Source organism: Dermacentor andersoni, chromosome 1 (genome assembly GCF_023375885.2).
Source record: "Dermacentor andersoni chromosome 1, qqDerAnde1_hic_scaffold, whole genome shotgun sequence".
Classification (NCBI taxonomy): domain Eukaryota; kingdom Metazoa; phylum Arthropoda; class Arachnida; order Ixodida; family Ixodidae; genus Dermacentor; species Dermacentor andersoni.
In genome coordinates, this window is record NC_092814.1 from 170,422,698 (window position 1) to 170,438,104 (window position 15,407).

The 15,407-nt window shown below is 46.9% G+C and overlaps 1 protein-coding gene across 1 annotated transcript in view; it reads left to right on the forward strand.

Annotated features, from left to right (window-relative positions):
* dre4 (SPT16 homolog, facilitates chromatin remodeling subunit dre4) overlaps positions 1-15,407 on the forward strand; it is a 170,454-nt gene that overhangs the window by 76,421 nt on the left and 78,626 nt on the right. The window contains exons 11-12 of the mRNA XM_050195378.3: positions 1,696-1,761; positions 1,814-1,933. Coding sequence (XP_050051335.1) covers positions 1,696-1,761; positions 1,814-1,933 — 186 coding nt within the window. The remainder of the gene's footprint in view (positions 1-1,695; positions 1,762-1,813; positions 1,934-15,407) is intronic.

Consider the following 15,407-nt stretch of genomic DNA (forward strand, 5'->3'; position numbering starts at 1 on the left):
CAAAGGGCAGAATGAATGCACTTTTTATGCATAAAAGTTTTATTAACAACATCTTTGTCATAAGAAAGATAAATTGCCAGAATCAACATTGTTACACGAACATAGAATTAAGGACTGCAGACTATTTACAAAGGATAATGCAGCGCTGGCCAGTTCAGCCCACAGCTCGAGCGCCTGAGAGCGTTCGTCATCTTCATTGGTGCGCCCGCGTGCATCGTCCACTAGAAACACGCAATATGCATGTATCAATATTGTGGGATAAAGTTGAACAAAGCTTTTAAAGACATGCTTGTATCTACTAAGAAAAAAGAAATGTAAAAAGAATTGTGAGATATACAAAATGCTGTGCCATATATAATAGGCATTAACTCCAAAAAAAATCAATTTTTCATTGAATGGGCATTTTGCTACAAAAATTGGAACTGCAAGCACTACAGTTGGGCATGCTGGGCTGCGGCCGCTGATGTCCCGGGCTGATTTGCGTCGCCATCACTCTCAGAATCAGTCTGAAAAAAATGCAGCATCCTCAGACTCCATGCTGCTCAATCCACCAATAAAATCGGCCACAGACGCAGCGGCATCACTAGATCTGCAATATTACGAAGCACGCAGCGCTTCCGAAGGCGGCTATTTTTTCTTTCTACTTTGACGATCGCGAGAGTTTAGAGCACGTTCAAAAATTACCACCTGGTGGGATAAAGCGAACTGCTTAGAAAACAAATATGTAGTTCTTCGCGTGCAATGACGCAATGTCTCCGTGAGTGGTGTGGAAGGTCTCAAAAGCGGCATTTCAAACCATTTATAGCGGGCTAATGATGAGTGTGTGCAGTAGGGAAAGAGTTAATGAAGTTCCAGCAGTGGTGTAATATTGAACACAATTATGCTGCACCTGAAAACTTACACTAGCAGCTAAGTAGGATACGAGGGATCTATGTCATTGCAAACAGTCTGAGTGTGGTAGAAGCCAATTGAATGTACCGTTGGATAGAAAAAATCACTGCAAAATTGAGGAGTCTATTACTATTTCCAAGCTGTAGTACATGGTTCAGTATGCTTGTGGCACGCCTGCTCTTGTCACGAAAGTGCAGGCTCTGACCCACGTACTCGTGAGCGGGCCTCAGCTCCACTGTGTAGAGCACAGTACCACCTCGACTGGAAAAAGCACTGGGCTTCAATAACACTTCTCAGTGATAGATCAGTTGTTTGATATACACCTTCACTTCAGTGTATTTGGGCTAACACTAGCATGTGGTGATTGTGAACCGTGCACGAAGCGGGGTGCCTGTGTGTCTGTTGCTACCGTTCAAATTTCTATAACCGCTTGTTGGCCATCTGCTGGACAGTTGCTGCTATATTTAACTGCCAGCTTGTAGCAGGTGTTTGTTCTTGCTTACAGGTACTGGATGCTTGTGCTTTTATTACGTTACCTATAAAAATATCTTGTGGTAGAATGCTTTCTGGGATAGCACCAGTGTGCTTACTACTAATGCTAGCAGGTTAGTTGCTTTCAAAAGACAATGAGCAAACTATAGGTTCTGCGCAGTGTCTGATAAAGTAGAACTTTTTTGTTTTTCAGCAAATGTCTTGTGATGGACAGATCTTTATCATACTTAGGAAATGTTTTGGGGCCTTTCTAATCCTATTTTCATTTTTGCCAGAGTGCGAATAAGTGAATTCTGTTATTTTTGGCTTTAGGGTCAGCCAGCAACAATCTTGACAAACAGCAAGAAGAAGCTGAAGAACATTGCCATTTTCATCAAGGTAAGCTTAGCTTTGTGGTTGTAATGTTTGCGCTAAGCATAATTTTTTGCAGGATGAGGAGGAGGAGGAGGAAGAGGATGAAGAGGAGGAAAAGGATGGCAAGAAGAAGCAAGATGCACCGATCTTGGGCCGTGGAGGTCGAAGAACAGCGATCTTGGACTCTAAGCTCAGGGTAGGTCATGTTGTGCTGTGAAAAATGCAGAACCTGAGGGCATCTTTGCCCCTGCAAGAGGAAAGTTACAGTGACAGCTTTCAAGAATTTGTATAAGTCATTTTGATGCATGTCATGTGCTCTTTTGGTGAATGCATGTCATGGTCATTGGTATCTTGAGCTGAAAGTGGAAGAGCTGCTGCTACAAGGGGCAGATCTTGGTAGAGGCTGCTACAAAAGCCACCTTTTGGCAATAATTGCTCCATGTCTTGTCCAGAGACTCCTGCTGGAGGGGCGACAGCAATGATTAGGAAAACAAAACCAGAGCTGCTTTATAGCCTGTGTCGTGGTTCATCAGTACCGTATTTTTCCGCATATAACCCACACCACCAATTGCAACAGCCCAGAAAGAGAAGAAAAAAGATGTGCATGTAACCCGCGGAAATAACTGCATAGAACGTTAAAAGCCTTGCAAAGTGTCTTTATTCGCAAATGCACGACTAGTCCTCATCGTATCTTCCCGCAGTGGGGGAAGAGAAGTGGGGCGATACTGATAAAGGGGGGGCTGGATTCACACAACGAATGTGATCATGGATTAATCAGTCGCATGGTATGCGACGGGAATTTGGTAATTTCGCAGCTAGCATTATTTCGCACCGACCTTCTTTCGGTTTTTACGATAGTGTGATTCTGATGTACATTTGTTGTCAGACCAGTATTCCTACTCTTGCGCCAAATTGCACCAAATAAGATTTCCTGTGCCATCCTGATAAAGAAACACTATTTTGTGGTGAAGTGTGCCAAAATTAGTGACTGCACAATATACGTGTGGCCGCAGTGGTCTGCAGACATGCATATCGTGCATGAATAAAGCGAACGTCGCTGGCTGATAATTCGGGCTCGGCAAGGACCACCTAAAGGCTTGAACGATTGGGAGCCTGAAATAACCAAATTCACCAGAATACAAGTGAAATTATTCCATCAGTGGTTAAAAAGTGTGCCATATTCTTGCATGACCACTTTCACAAGATTTCGCGTCAGTAGCGTCACACGTCTGCATCAACGAACGACTGCATTCTTGGGACCGTGCCAGGAATGCTATCGTCCGTCGACGTGTCTGGTGCTAGTCACACGGAATGTTGAAACAGTAAAAGTATCCCCGAATGGGATCATAGAAAAATAATGCTGAAGTTTGTCAATGCGTTGCTGTGCACATACACACGTCTGGTCAGTCCGTATCTCTACCATTGTCGTGCTGTCACCATGCACTGAGTCAACGCATGCACTGAATCTTCAACCCCTCAGTGATGAGATAGCTGCGCCAAAGTGCGCCAAAAGGCAAATCCTGCTACATCCTGCTACATTTTTGCTATTCTGCGCCAAAGCTGCGCCGAACGCGTATTTTCACACTCCGAAAGCGAAACTAATATCTCGAGGCCGAAACGTCCATGCGCCCCACAATTGCGAGCGACATCAATCCTCACGTCGACATCGATCTTCGTCGCCATTGCACACTTCGCGCGTGAAGCAAAGGAAACGTGAGCGCGTGTGCAGGGCAAGTCGAACTACCGGATAATGACGTGCTTGGAATGCTGCAGCACAACTCATCATTGAAATGGCGCATTCGAAGCTTAAAGGTGAGTTCACGGAACTTTCTTAATAAAGCGTTATGAAAAAGTTCTGCACTGGTATAGTGATGCCTTAGGGCGATGCAAGTTTGCCATTGTCGCATTCAGTAGATGTTAGCTGTCCTGTCAAGTCGGTTCAATTGTTCTTTAATCTTTGGTTTTCGTCCTTGATAAGGACTAAACCAACTACATTCGCGCCGCAAATATCTCTTTGGCGTTATTTTTCGTCGACCGATTGCGGAAGCTCAGTGTCTGTGCCTTTTGTATTGCATTTTCACGTAGGCTGGCGGCATCGCATCACATGGTAGTTTGCTGGCACGCGGCGCTATCTGCTTGGTCGCGCTTATCATTTGCCATGATCTAACGTTAGAAGTCAGTACTCTGGACCCTTTGCTAACTTTCGATTCGTGTTTTCAGCGCGGTGATACTAGCAGGTGTCTTTTACAAGCCTATGTTCTCGTGCGGTACACTAATACCGGTGTCAAACGGGCACCTTTGATCGCGATCAGGGCCAACCCGGATTAGGCTCGATCCGGATCAGGTGTAGCTGCACGGTCACTCTCGATCGCAATCAGGCCCGATCGGGATCACGATAACCGCGATCTGGCTCCGAGATCGCGATTTGGTTGACGTGTGCGCCATATGACCTCCGGATTAGTTTGGACCGTGTAGCAGCGACCACTGTTGATCGCGATCAAATGTGCCCATGGGACTCCGGTATACGACCGGGCTGCTTCCCGATAGTGTCACTTGTTCGGTCCGTTTGCTTCGACGCTTCGTTGTGTTGGTCTGTTCACTACACATTTGAGTTGCAGTGAAAAATGTGGTGGTACAATCGCTTTTAAAGCATTTTTGGGGAGTTGTCTTGCCTGGTGTCTCTTAAAGCGATTCTTCCAGCTTGCCAAACGCATGTATGTGCCGTGATACTAAACTAAAAAATTTGTTGTTCCTCAGGTCGTTCCACCAAGTTCAACATCGACATCCTCGGCAAGAAGGACGAAAATGGTGACACCATATCATCTTGGTGTCGCCAAGGCATTGATGGCAGTGGATACTGCATTGTCTGCAATCACACCATTAAATGCACACAGCATGGTGTTGCAGCGATAAAGCGACACGCTACAAGCAAGCGGCACATCGAGGCCACGAAGAACCATCGTGATTCTGCAGGTGTACTGAAAACGCCGAAGGCCTGTCAGACGCATTTGGACTTCTCGCAGAGTTCAGCGACACTCTCAGGCGACCGCGTGGTTCGTGCAGAGACTCTCTTCGTTCTGGGGATTACTCTCAAAGAAGTTCCCTTCTCCTGGGCGGATACAGCCACGTCTCTTTTTCCGAGGATGTTCCCCGATTCTGAAATTGCTAAACAGTTTTCCTGCAAACGAACCAAAGCATCCTACATGGTGTCTGATGGTCTTGGGCCCTACTTTAGGAAACTTGTAATTGATGAACTAAACAGACCAAATGTTTTCTACTCAATCGCAACTGATGAAACGCCATTGCCGGAGCAACGTTGCCAGCAACTCGATGTAATGGTGAGGTACTTTTCATGCATTACAAAACGTGGTTGTGGAACATCATCAGTCTTTCTGGTTAGGCTCAGCTACGGCTGATATCCTTCTCAGCGAAACAAGAAAGGCAACACAGGATCTTCCACAAAACAACTTCATTTGTTTCTTTAGTGATGGGCCTAATGTAATGAAAGCTGTGAAAAAGAAACTGAAGGAATCGCACCCAAACCTCATAGATGTAGGCGAATGCTGCCTCCACAAAGTTCATAATGCATTCAGCCATGGCATAGATGCTTTTGGTTCGGATGTTGAGGCAGCAGTCGTGGATGTATATTACTTTTTCAAAAGTGCTGTACAAAGTGCTTCGATTAAGGCCCAGCAAGAAGTGCTTCAACTGCCAAGCAATGTTTTCTTACGTCATGTGAGCTCCAGGTGGCTTACATTAGGGCCTGCAGTTGATTGCCTCATTGAGCAGTTTCCAGCGATCAGAAGTGTTGTCATGTCTGATTCAGCTTGTCGTGTGGGAGGACAGCTGCGTCAACGCCTGAGGAAAGCGTTTTCAGACAGAATGTTTTATGCAAAGCTCCTGTTCATGAAGAATGCTGCAGGTATATTTACCGATTTTTTGTCTCTGTTTCAAAAGAGCGAACCTTTGGCTCATCTGCTTTATAGTGAAATGGTGGCTTTAGTTTATAAGCTGTGTGGACGTTTTATGAATAAAGAGTCCTATAGCTCTAAGAAGGGCATAGAGCTGCCACTACTGCAGGCCGACTCTCCTGCGAACTGGAAAGCAAAAGTGGAGATTGGAGAGGACACAGAGCAGGAAATGTCATCTTGGGAAGCAGCGGACAAAAGAGCATTTAGGCTGGGTGCCAGAAAGTTTTATATCAAGTGCACAGAGTACCTTGTGTCACGACTGCCATTCGGCAATTTATTGCTGAAGAGTCTACGCTTCCTTAAGCCAGAGTCCGTGGAAAAGGAATCCTCATCCAGTGACCTCAGGCAACTAGCTTCAGGGCTTCCACAGGTTATACAGCCGCGCGACATCTCTGCCTTGATGGACGAGTACAACCTCCTCCGGCTGCAGCACATTGAATCAAATGCATCCACTTCTGTCGAAAAGTACTGGCAGAACATTTTTGATAAGAAGAAGCCTGACAATGGAGCCAAGTACCCTCTGTTGAGCAAGATTGTCAAAGCGTTGCTTTGCATTCCGCACGGAAATGCAGACGTAGAAAGGGGGTTTAGTGCGAACCGTCGACAACTTAATGAAAGGTCTAGATTGACTATTCAAACCGTAAATGGCATAAGGAACATTGTTTCATATGCCAAACGCTTTGGTAGTGACCCGTCTAGTTTCGATGTTACGCCTGATGTTGTCAGAGCAGTGCGAGGGGCAAGCAAAAGATATAGAGAACGTTTGGCAGCTGAAGAAGAGCAGGCTGCGAAACGGCAGCGTGCCAATGGTCCCGAGATGATGCCAAGTGAAGCTGACAAAAACCTCCAGCTGGAAGTAGAAACGGCAAAGAAAATGTTGGTGAATGCAGAGCTGCTCATTAATAACGGCATCAAGACGAAGAATTTTGGCGATATTGAAAGTGGGCAGGCCTTGCTTGCTGAAGGGAAAACAAGGCTTTCGGCTGCGCTTGACAAAATGTCGCCTAAGGCAGCCAACTAGGCAGTATTTTGCAGTTAGAGTGAATGATGTTGCTTACAGAAAAAGGCACAGAACAAGTCCACTGCTTTTTGATAGGCCAAGAAGCCGAGAAGTTGTGCTGTTGTTACATGTACATAATTATTATTCAGTTCATATATGTTTAGAACCGTTGATAGTGTTTGTTCATTGTTTTTCTATAGGCTTGTGATCTGCATTCTAGTCTTTTTATTTATTTTTCTGTAAGCTTCTCATTTGCGTTCTAGTCTTTTTTAAATAAAAGTTCCATTGACTTGCTCGTTGTCCATTTATAACTTGCTGTCCTATAGGGGCTTGGTGGCTATAACACAGCGCTGATCTATACTTGGTCACATAACAAATAAATAAAATGATGCTGAAGTTCTAAAATTAGTTATTTGGGCCAACATATGACGTTGCACAGGTAACCCGAAATTAACTAACTTGTAGGGTCTTGCGTGCCAAAACCACGATCTGATTAGGAGGCACGCCGTAGTGGGGAACTCCAGAATAATTTGGACTACCTGGGGTTCTTTAATGTGCACCTAAATCTAAGTTATGGGTGTTTTTGCTTTCTGGCCGCATCGAAATGGCGCTAACACCCTCTTTATGGCACAACACCTTTTTGTTCCCAAAGGCTTCTTATTTACTGTTTTACTTCTCGTAAAGTCAGTTTTTCCACTTGGCAATGAGCCTTGAGCTGCTCCAAAAGCATGTTTCCCTGCTCCAAAATGCCCTTCTGGCTGCTCCAAAAAGCTGCTCCAAAATGGCTTCAGCCAATCACATCACTGACCCCTGGCAACATTGCAGGATATGGTGCCATTTATTACTTTGTCGGTGGTAAGAGCAGCACTCCGCCTGTGTTATCAATACAGTTAAACCTGGATATAACGAAGTTGACAAAAGCTCGCAATTTTTCGTTACATGCAGGTTTTCGTTACATGCAGGTTTCGCGTGAAGGCTCGTACGAATGATGCAGAAACGAAACCAAATAGCTCAATATATCCGTGAAGGTGAACTCACCCTTCAATCATTTATTTTACACTAAAAAACTGCGTAATTTCCGCTTGCTTCTTCGGCACGAGTGTAGGCACAACACGCCGCTCCAAAGAGGCTAAATCGTGTAGAGCTCCTTCATCGTCGAGCGAGCCGACGAAACGGCGCATAACGTCCATTGCGTTCATCACCTCCTTTGCAGTAGGCACGTCACACGGATCTGCCTCACAAGCACCATCATCACCGCCATCCGGATTTTGCACGCTTTCAGCTACTGCTGCATCAGACATTTCTTCTGTAGTCACGGCGGCGTTGTCGGCAAACAAAAAGTCAGTCAGTTCAACGTCGTCGGGTACACCACCGTTAGTACATAGCTCGTTCCACGCTTCGGCCACATTGGACGGAGTAGAAAGGTCTTCCTCCTCCTCGTCGGCACCAGCCCGTGCGTTTTTGGCTATTCCGGCCTTTAGAAAGCAATTCGCGATAACTTCTGCCCTGACCTCTTGCCAGGAGGCAGCAAGCATCTCGACTGCTTGATAAATGTCGATCTTCATCTCCCGTTCCAGACGAATGTCGAGAAGTATTTTCAGGATTAGTCGGCGCCGGTAACAGCATTTAAAACTGTTAATGACCCCTTTGTCCAGGGGTTGTATTAGGGACGTGCAGTTGGCCGGGAAATAATGCAGTTCGATGTTCGACAGCTGCAGGCCCTCGACGTGGTGCGCCGAGCAATTGTCCAGCAGTAGGCAAACTTGACGGCCTTGCCGCTTGACGTCCTGGTTAAATTCCTTTAACCACTCAGAAAATATTGGCCGAGTCATCCACGCTTTGGAATTCGCCACATACTTCACGGGCATACGCTTCGTTCCCTTAAAACACCTGGGACGGGCACTTTTGCCGACAACTAGCGGGACTCGCTTGTCTGTGCCGTCGAGGTTGGCACACAGCAGAATCGTTATGCGGAGCTTGCTCTGCTTTCCACCGCGGCAGTCATCGCCTTTTAACGCTAGCGTGCGGCCCGGAAGCATTTGATAAAATAGAGCTGTCTCGTCGGCATTGTAGACATCAGCCGCCTCGAAGCGACTCAGGATTCCAGGCAGCTTGTCAGCCACCCACGAAGCAGCAGCATCGCTGTCTGCGGAGGCAGATTCGCCGCTGATTACTCTTCCGACGACACCGTGCCGGCTCTTAAATCCCTGCAGCCACCCGTTGCTTGCCTTGAAATCGTCATGACCCAAGATACACGCAAAATCCTTTGCCTTCTGTTGCAAGATCGCGCCGCTTATGGGTACATTTCTGGCTCGCGTGTCCAAAAACCACGTGAACACTGCCTTGTCCACATCAGTGTATGTGGACAGCTTCAGTCTTTTTTTCTTCGAGCTTGTTCCCGACTCCACTGCGTTTCTGATGCTGTGTTCCGCACTCAAAATCGTTGATAGTGTGCTCGCTGGAATGCTGAAACGGGTGGCAACGTCCTTCTTCTTCTCGCCCGCGGAGACTGCATTTAAAATTGCGAGTTTGTCTTCAAAAGACAGAACTTTTCGTTTTCTGGCAGTAGAACTCATCACGACCAACCGACGACGCAGTTAGAAGCGGAGACGCACGACTACACGCCGACAGGCAGGCCTAGCACCTCCAAAACAAGTCGGACAAACCAGTACCTGAGCACAGTTGACACACGCACACGTGCAGAACGCAGGACAACACTCAAGATGGCGAATGCAACGCACCCATAGAGAAAGAAAAAAAAGTGACGGATATCGTTCGTCATCGTCCCTCCCCCTCTCCCTTCAGGCGCCTTGGCAATGAAAGAACCGGCTATCAGCGTTGCTTTTCAAGTGAATTCTTACACATAAGTGTGTATAAGCCGTTGAAACAAATGAAAATCACAAAATAAGAATGCTTGTCCTCAAATCCATACGAAACAAAATAATTCTGCAAGAAAAATCAGCTGCCGATACCAATGCCACCTGGTGCCACGCTACACAAGCAAAGCCTGAAAAGACTGCTACGTTAGGCACGGAGCGGCGCTAGTTGCCGCCATCATCATCATCATCGCTAACTTTGCTCGGTCGCGGCAATCCCTGGCGTGCGCGTAGCTGCTGGCTCCTTACAGCATTAATATTCAATAATCTAGAGCATTTCTTCGGCCGAATTTTCCTTAAAAGTGCTAAAAGTAATGACTGATCAGCTTTGGGAGTTCGTTACATCAAGGCTAACCGCCGCAACGCGTTCGTTACATCAAGGTCGAAAATACATGGGCTTCAATGGGGGCAGCGTTGGGGAATTCAAAAACTTCGTTAAATCCAGGAATTCGTTACATATAGGTTCGTTACATCCAGGTTTAACTGTAGTATCAGCGGGCCGTGAAGGGTGGATGATAAGGGTTGCACATAGAATTGAGCGGAATGCATCACTACAAAATTGCAGCCCAGAAGTCGACAGTGCTATCATAGCCGAATAGCAGCAGATTTTTTTTTTTTTTTTTTAAGCAAGAGTCATTGTCCTTGTCAGTGCAGGCATCGAGGGTGGAGTCAGCGTTGCTTAAACAAGTCATTGGGACTGTGTCACTATTAAGGCAAAGCTTTTTTTGCCTCTTCCTTCGACTTTTGCACTGCTGCTGCTGCTATCTTGCATGCTGCGCCCGGGGGTGGTTCAGAGCGTGTACAGTCAACGACCGATTTTTCGGACCCTCTAGGGAACGTAAAAACGTCCGAAAATTCAGGCAGTCTGAAAAAATGAATGCATGCAAAAAACCGCACCTTTTTTCTTCTTTTCTCGGATCTAGTGGTAAAGGGCGAAGTACCAGGCTTCAGAAACCCTGCCAAAGCATCAATGAAGGTGCTATAAAAAGAGGCGTTCAAAAACTCTGTATGCAGCCGACTGCCGGTTTATTATGTACATGTGCATCGTCGGGCAGCCAGTGTTATTGCTGCAGTGGCTTGAAGAACTTATTGATTGTTGTTTGGGCGGCGTTCCGGTTGCATGCGATTATATTCGCCTCGATCTGAGCAAGGGTCATGTCAGCACTGTACACCGATGAAAGAGTCAACAGTGCTCGCGTCAACTCGGCGCTTGTAGGCGGCGCTGGCATTGGCTCCTCATTTTCAACATCGGAGTCTTCTGAATCCCCCACAACCTGACGGACTATTTCCTCGTCAGTCAGTTCTGCGCAGAAGTTGAGCTCGTTGTCAGCATTATAACAAACTGTTCAAAAGTTATTTCCGTGGGTACGGTACTGCTTTCTGCGCTTCGATGCCATCGGCGAGGACGACGAAGACGGAGTAGGGGCCAACGAAGGCAAGCGAAATCCTCAAGTTGCGAACAGTGGAGTTCGCTGACGAGCGTCGAAGCACCTAGGCCTAGCGTCGCAGAACACACTTGACACAACAGCACAACCACACACCACGCTAGCCAAAACGTGGCCTGCGCAAACAAACGAAATAGCACCGCTCCGGAAACTCCGCCGGAGGCGGAAGTGCGGCCATTTGCGACGATGAACATAGCCAGCGTGGCCGTACCAAATCGGTGTGTGACGGCTAGATTTGGCTAGTTGTGGTTCAATGTGGTGATATGCTTCGGCTGCAAGTCGATTTCCTTCGCAAGGGCGCTGCGCGAGGAGCCAAAGGACCTTCCGTCAAAAAGTCCGGAAAATTGGACGGCGGGGTATGCGAGCGTCCGAAACTTCAGATGTCCTTATACATTGAATCTATGGGGCTCGTGGCGGTGCCGCGAAGACGTCCGAAATATCAGGCATGTCCGAAAATTCAGTCCTTGACTGTATATGCATGGCAGAAGCGTGGCAGAAAGGAATGTCAACGTGAAAAACTCTTTTAGACCATTCTGTTGCGTCGCATGTGCACAATGCCTTCTGGAGCTCCCTGTGTCTTGCCACATTAGCCTCTTGACAGCTGTAATTATCTGTGACCCTCCTCAAAGATAATGCAGAAACTGCAGTGCCAGTGATGGAAATACTGTGCCAGTTGTGCCAAACTACACCGTCAAGGAAATCCTGCTACATGCTGCACGAAATGTTGTTTATGGCAGGTATTGCGCCAGGCCTGCGCCGACCTGCACCTGCTCCGAATTCGGAATACAGTCGATCTCACTTATAACGATACCAGTTTTAACAACATATCGGTTATAACAATGAGACGCTGCTGCACCATCGACTTTTGTATGTTTTCCATGGTGAAATAACCCGCTTACTACAATGCCCTAACACCGCATTATCGGTTATAACGATGAAGTCTGGCTGCCGAAAGGTAGTGAAATGTGAAATCCTTGAAAAGAAAAGAAAACGAGAAATTCAAGCCGCTGCATGATGGGCCGCTGCTCTAGCAGCCGCCGCGCACTCATTTTCCAGCCATCTCCATGTGGCTCTCTCCCGTTGCCCTTCCACCTCTCCGAACACGAATGGGCTGCGCCCATAGCTCTATGCCACCCTACCCTCCGAAACACAAATGGACCGCGCCAAATGTGCCGCAAGCAGATTGCTGAGCCATGCTCCCACATGAGACGTTCATTTGAGGGATGGCCACCCGTTTGTGCGCAGACGCGAGTAAGAGCAGTTGTGTGAGAGAAAATCTTGGAACTTTTGCTCCTTGAATATACGAGTCTGCCTAAGCGCTACAGAGGAGGTTTCTTAGCGCGTGTTTATATGCGTTTGTCCCCTAGACATGGCAGCATTGCGAAGTGCGGAGCACTGCTCGATGAGTGCACATGTAACCAGCAAACGGAGGCCTCAGGAGAGCACCTGAGGTTATAATAAAGCATGCGGCGCAGGATCTCCAGGGCACCCAAGGGGTAGCGGGGGGATCAAAGCTAGAAGCAGGGCAGCCCATGGGTTTGGGCTGCGGAGGCCGAAGTGTGCCAGGGGGTGACCGCATAAAAAATTGGCTGTCCGCGATAGCAGACAGTCGATCTCGTACACCCCTGGCACGCTTCGGCCTTCGCATCCGGCGCCTTTAACCAGCAAAGGTATAGCATTTAAGACCTACAACTTAAATATAGAGGGCGTTACTCGGGTAATTGGAGATTTCAAGGAGAGGCCTTCGTCTTGCAGTGTACATAAAAATAGGCTGGTGAAAATAATCTCACGAGTCGATTTCGTGGTGCTCCCTTCGTCTAACAAAAATTGGCTGTCCGCCATAGCGTACAGCCGATCTTGTACACCCCTGGCACACTTCGGCCTCGCCAAGCCCCAGCTCACGGACCAGTCCGGGTTCTAGCTTTGGTGTCCCCGTTGCCGTTTTGGTGTCCTGGAGGCGCTGCCGATAATGCGAAATGATGCACGTTGTTACAGTTGGTAAAAACACGATCGAATATATTTATATTTACATCCAGCAGCCAACTTGTGACGCTAAATTCAGCACTACCGCGCCCCACAACTTCTGCAACACCAGTCTGACTTAGAATGAGCATCGCAGGTGCGAGACAGTCTGTCCAACACAGCGGTCACCAAATCGGGCACATGTAACCACCGGGCGTCTGTGCTCACTGGTTCTACTATTTTACCGTGCCGGCAGCCAGTGTCCGATCATAAACAAACTCGGCCTACTCCGCAATGCCGGAACGCCTAGGGACAAAAGCCTACAACACGCGCTAAAGAAACCTCCTCCGTAGTGCCTAGGCAGAATCATATATTCAAGAAGTAAAAGCCCCCAGATTTTTTCTCTCGCGTCTGCCTTTACTCGCCCCTGCGCAGAAACGGTTGGCGATTCCTCAAATGAACGTCTCGTGTGCTCCCGAAAGGGTTGCAGAAGATAGTACTTCTAGAAGATAGAAGAAACGGTACTTGAAAGCCACCTGAGCCGCCTCGCTGATCGGTGTTTGCTTTACGAAATGCTCGCACATTTGGTCTAATGTTGTTCTGTATTAAGTACTAATTCATGTAAAAAAACCAACTGTAGCAGATTTCTATGCCGCCGTGAGCGGTGATGGAAGTGATCGCCTGGGCTGGGTGATATGCCTGGTACCGGAGAGGTACTGGCCTTATACGGTGGTGCCGGCTGTGTATAGGCCCGCGCAATCTTAGCTGTTGGCTACGGCTGTCGTATCTCTACATCTCTGTACCAACTGTCGGTTTTAGTTCATCCGCAGGAATTCATTAAAACGTGTAGGTGCATTCATGACATACTCTGCAATTTACGTAGCTGTGACCGTGCTGCCTGCGTGCACAAATGTGTAATAGGCTATCTACACTGCAAGTGGCTCAATTCTTTGACATGAAAATAAATTATTTAATAAATTGCAGAACTAAATTAGAATTAGGATTAAGTTTATGCTTTTTGTCTTATTTAATAAATTCTTGCAGAATGCAGAACTGAAAGTGAATTAGGACTAAGTTTGCGCTTTTCTTCGTCTTCTTATATAATACGGCGGAATAGCAAGCTGAAGAAAGAATACTTGCATCTGAGTATCAGACATATTGAACGCAATGTTTCAGAAAGTACTAACTTATAGAGCTTCCTCTTTTCACTAGAGCAGTAAGTTACTGCTCCAGAGCATTCTTTTCTTGCTCCAAACAGCACATTTTTCTGCTCCGAAAGCATATATTTCTGCTCCAAACTGCAATTTTTCCTGCTCTGAAAGCTGCTCCAAAAGACCAAGTGCCACTTCCATCACTTTAAAGCGCCTACCTTTCTGCTAATGTAGACGTGCAGAGGGGACGTAGAAAGAACTGTAGAAAGGTGGTGGAGAATGGGTAGAACACACACAGTTGCAAAACAAGTGAATAACAGCCTTGCCACTCTACCAGTTCCCATACAGGGGGAGAAGGCAGGAGAGGGAAAAGACATGAGAAGGCAGGGAAACAGTGGTTGTGGGCAAACTGAAGGTACGGTACAGTACGTTGCTGCTATTCATGAAAAATAAACCATGCAAATTTGGCAGGCGCACAGCTGACGCAGGGTGTGCAGACGCAAAGCCACGTTAAAACATTGTAGGGTCTAGGCGACACTACAGAAGCAGTCGCACATCAAATCAACACTTCTGCACCTGCCACAATGGCTTGACGGCTGTGTTGCTCGAGGTCGTGGGTCCTATCCCAACCGGGGCAGCCGCAGTTCAAAGGGAGCGAAATACAAGAACGCTAGTGCATTTAGACTTTGGTACATATTAAAGAATGGCAGGGTGCAACAATTAATCTAGCGTCCACCAGTATGGCCTGCCTCATAATTCGATCATTGTTTTGGCATGTATGTACAGCCCAATAATTCAAATAATGTTAAGCACTTCTGCCACAATGCGATGTGCTATGTGAGGCTCAACCCTTGCAGAGATTATGAACAATCGCGCACAACAGCATCAGAAGCAAACACATCTCCCTGTGTGTTCCATGTACTATGCAGACAAACAGCAATGGTGCAAGCTAGGTAACATTTAACATCAATTCACCACTCTTCTATTGGACTAAATGGTAAAGAAATTACAGATTTGCCGTCGACATCGTTGCTAACTATCGTTGAACAAAGCAAACTGCATAGAATGCAACATTTAAATCAATTCCCACAGTGTGTGGGATCCGCATATTTACTGTATCTAGTTGCATAATGAACGCACTTTATTCCAAAAAAATATGCGCAAAATTGGACGGTGGTGTCTTCATTATGCGGAGTTAAATTACAAGCGTTTTTTTTCTGTGGCCACCTCTAAAAAAGCCAGTTTCGTCCGAAATGCGAACCCTC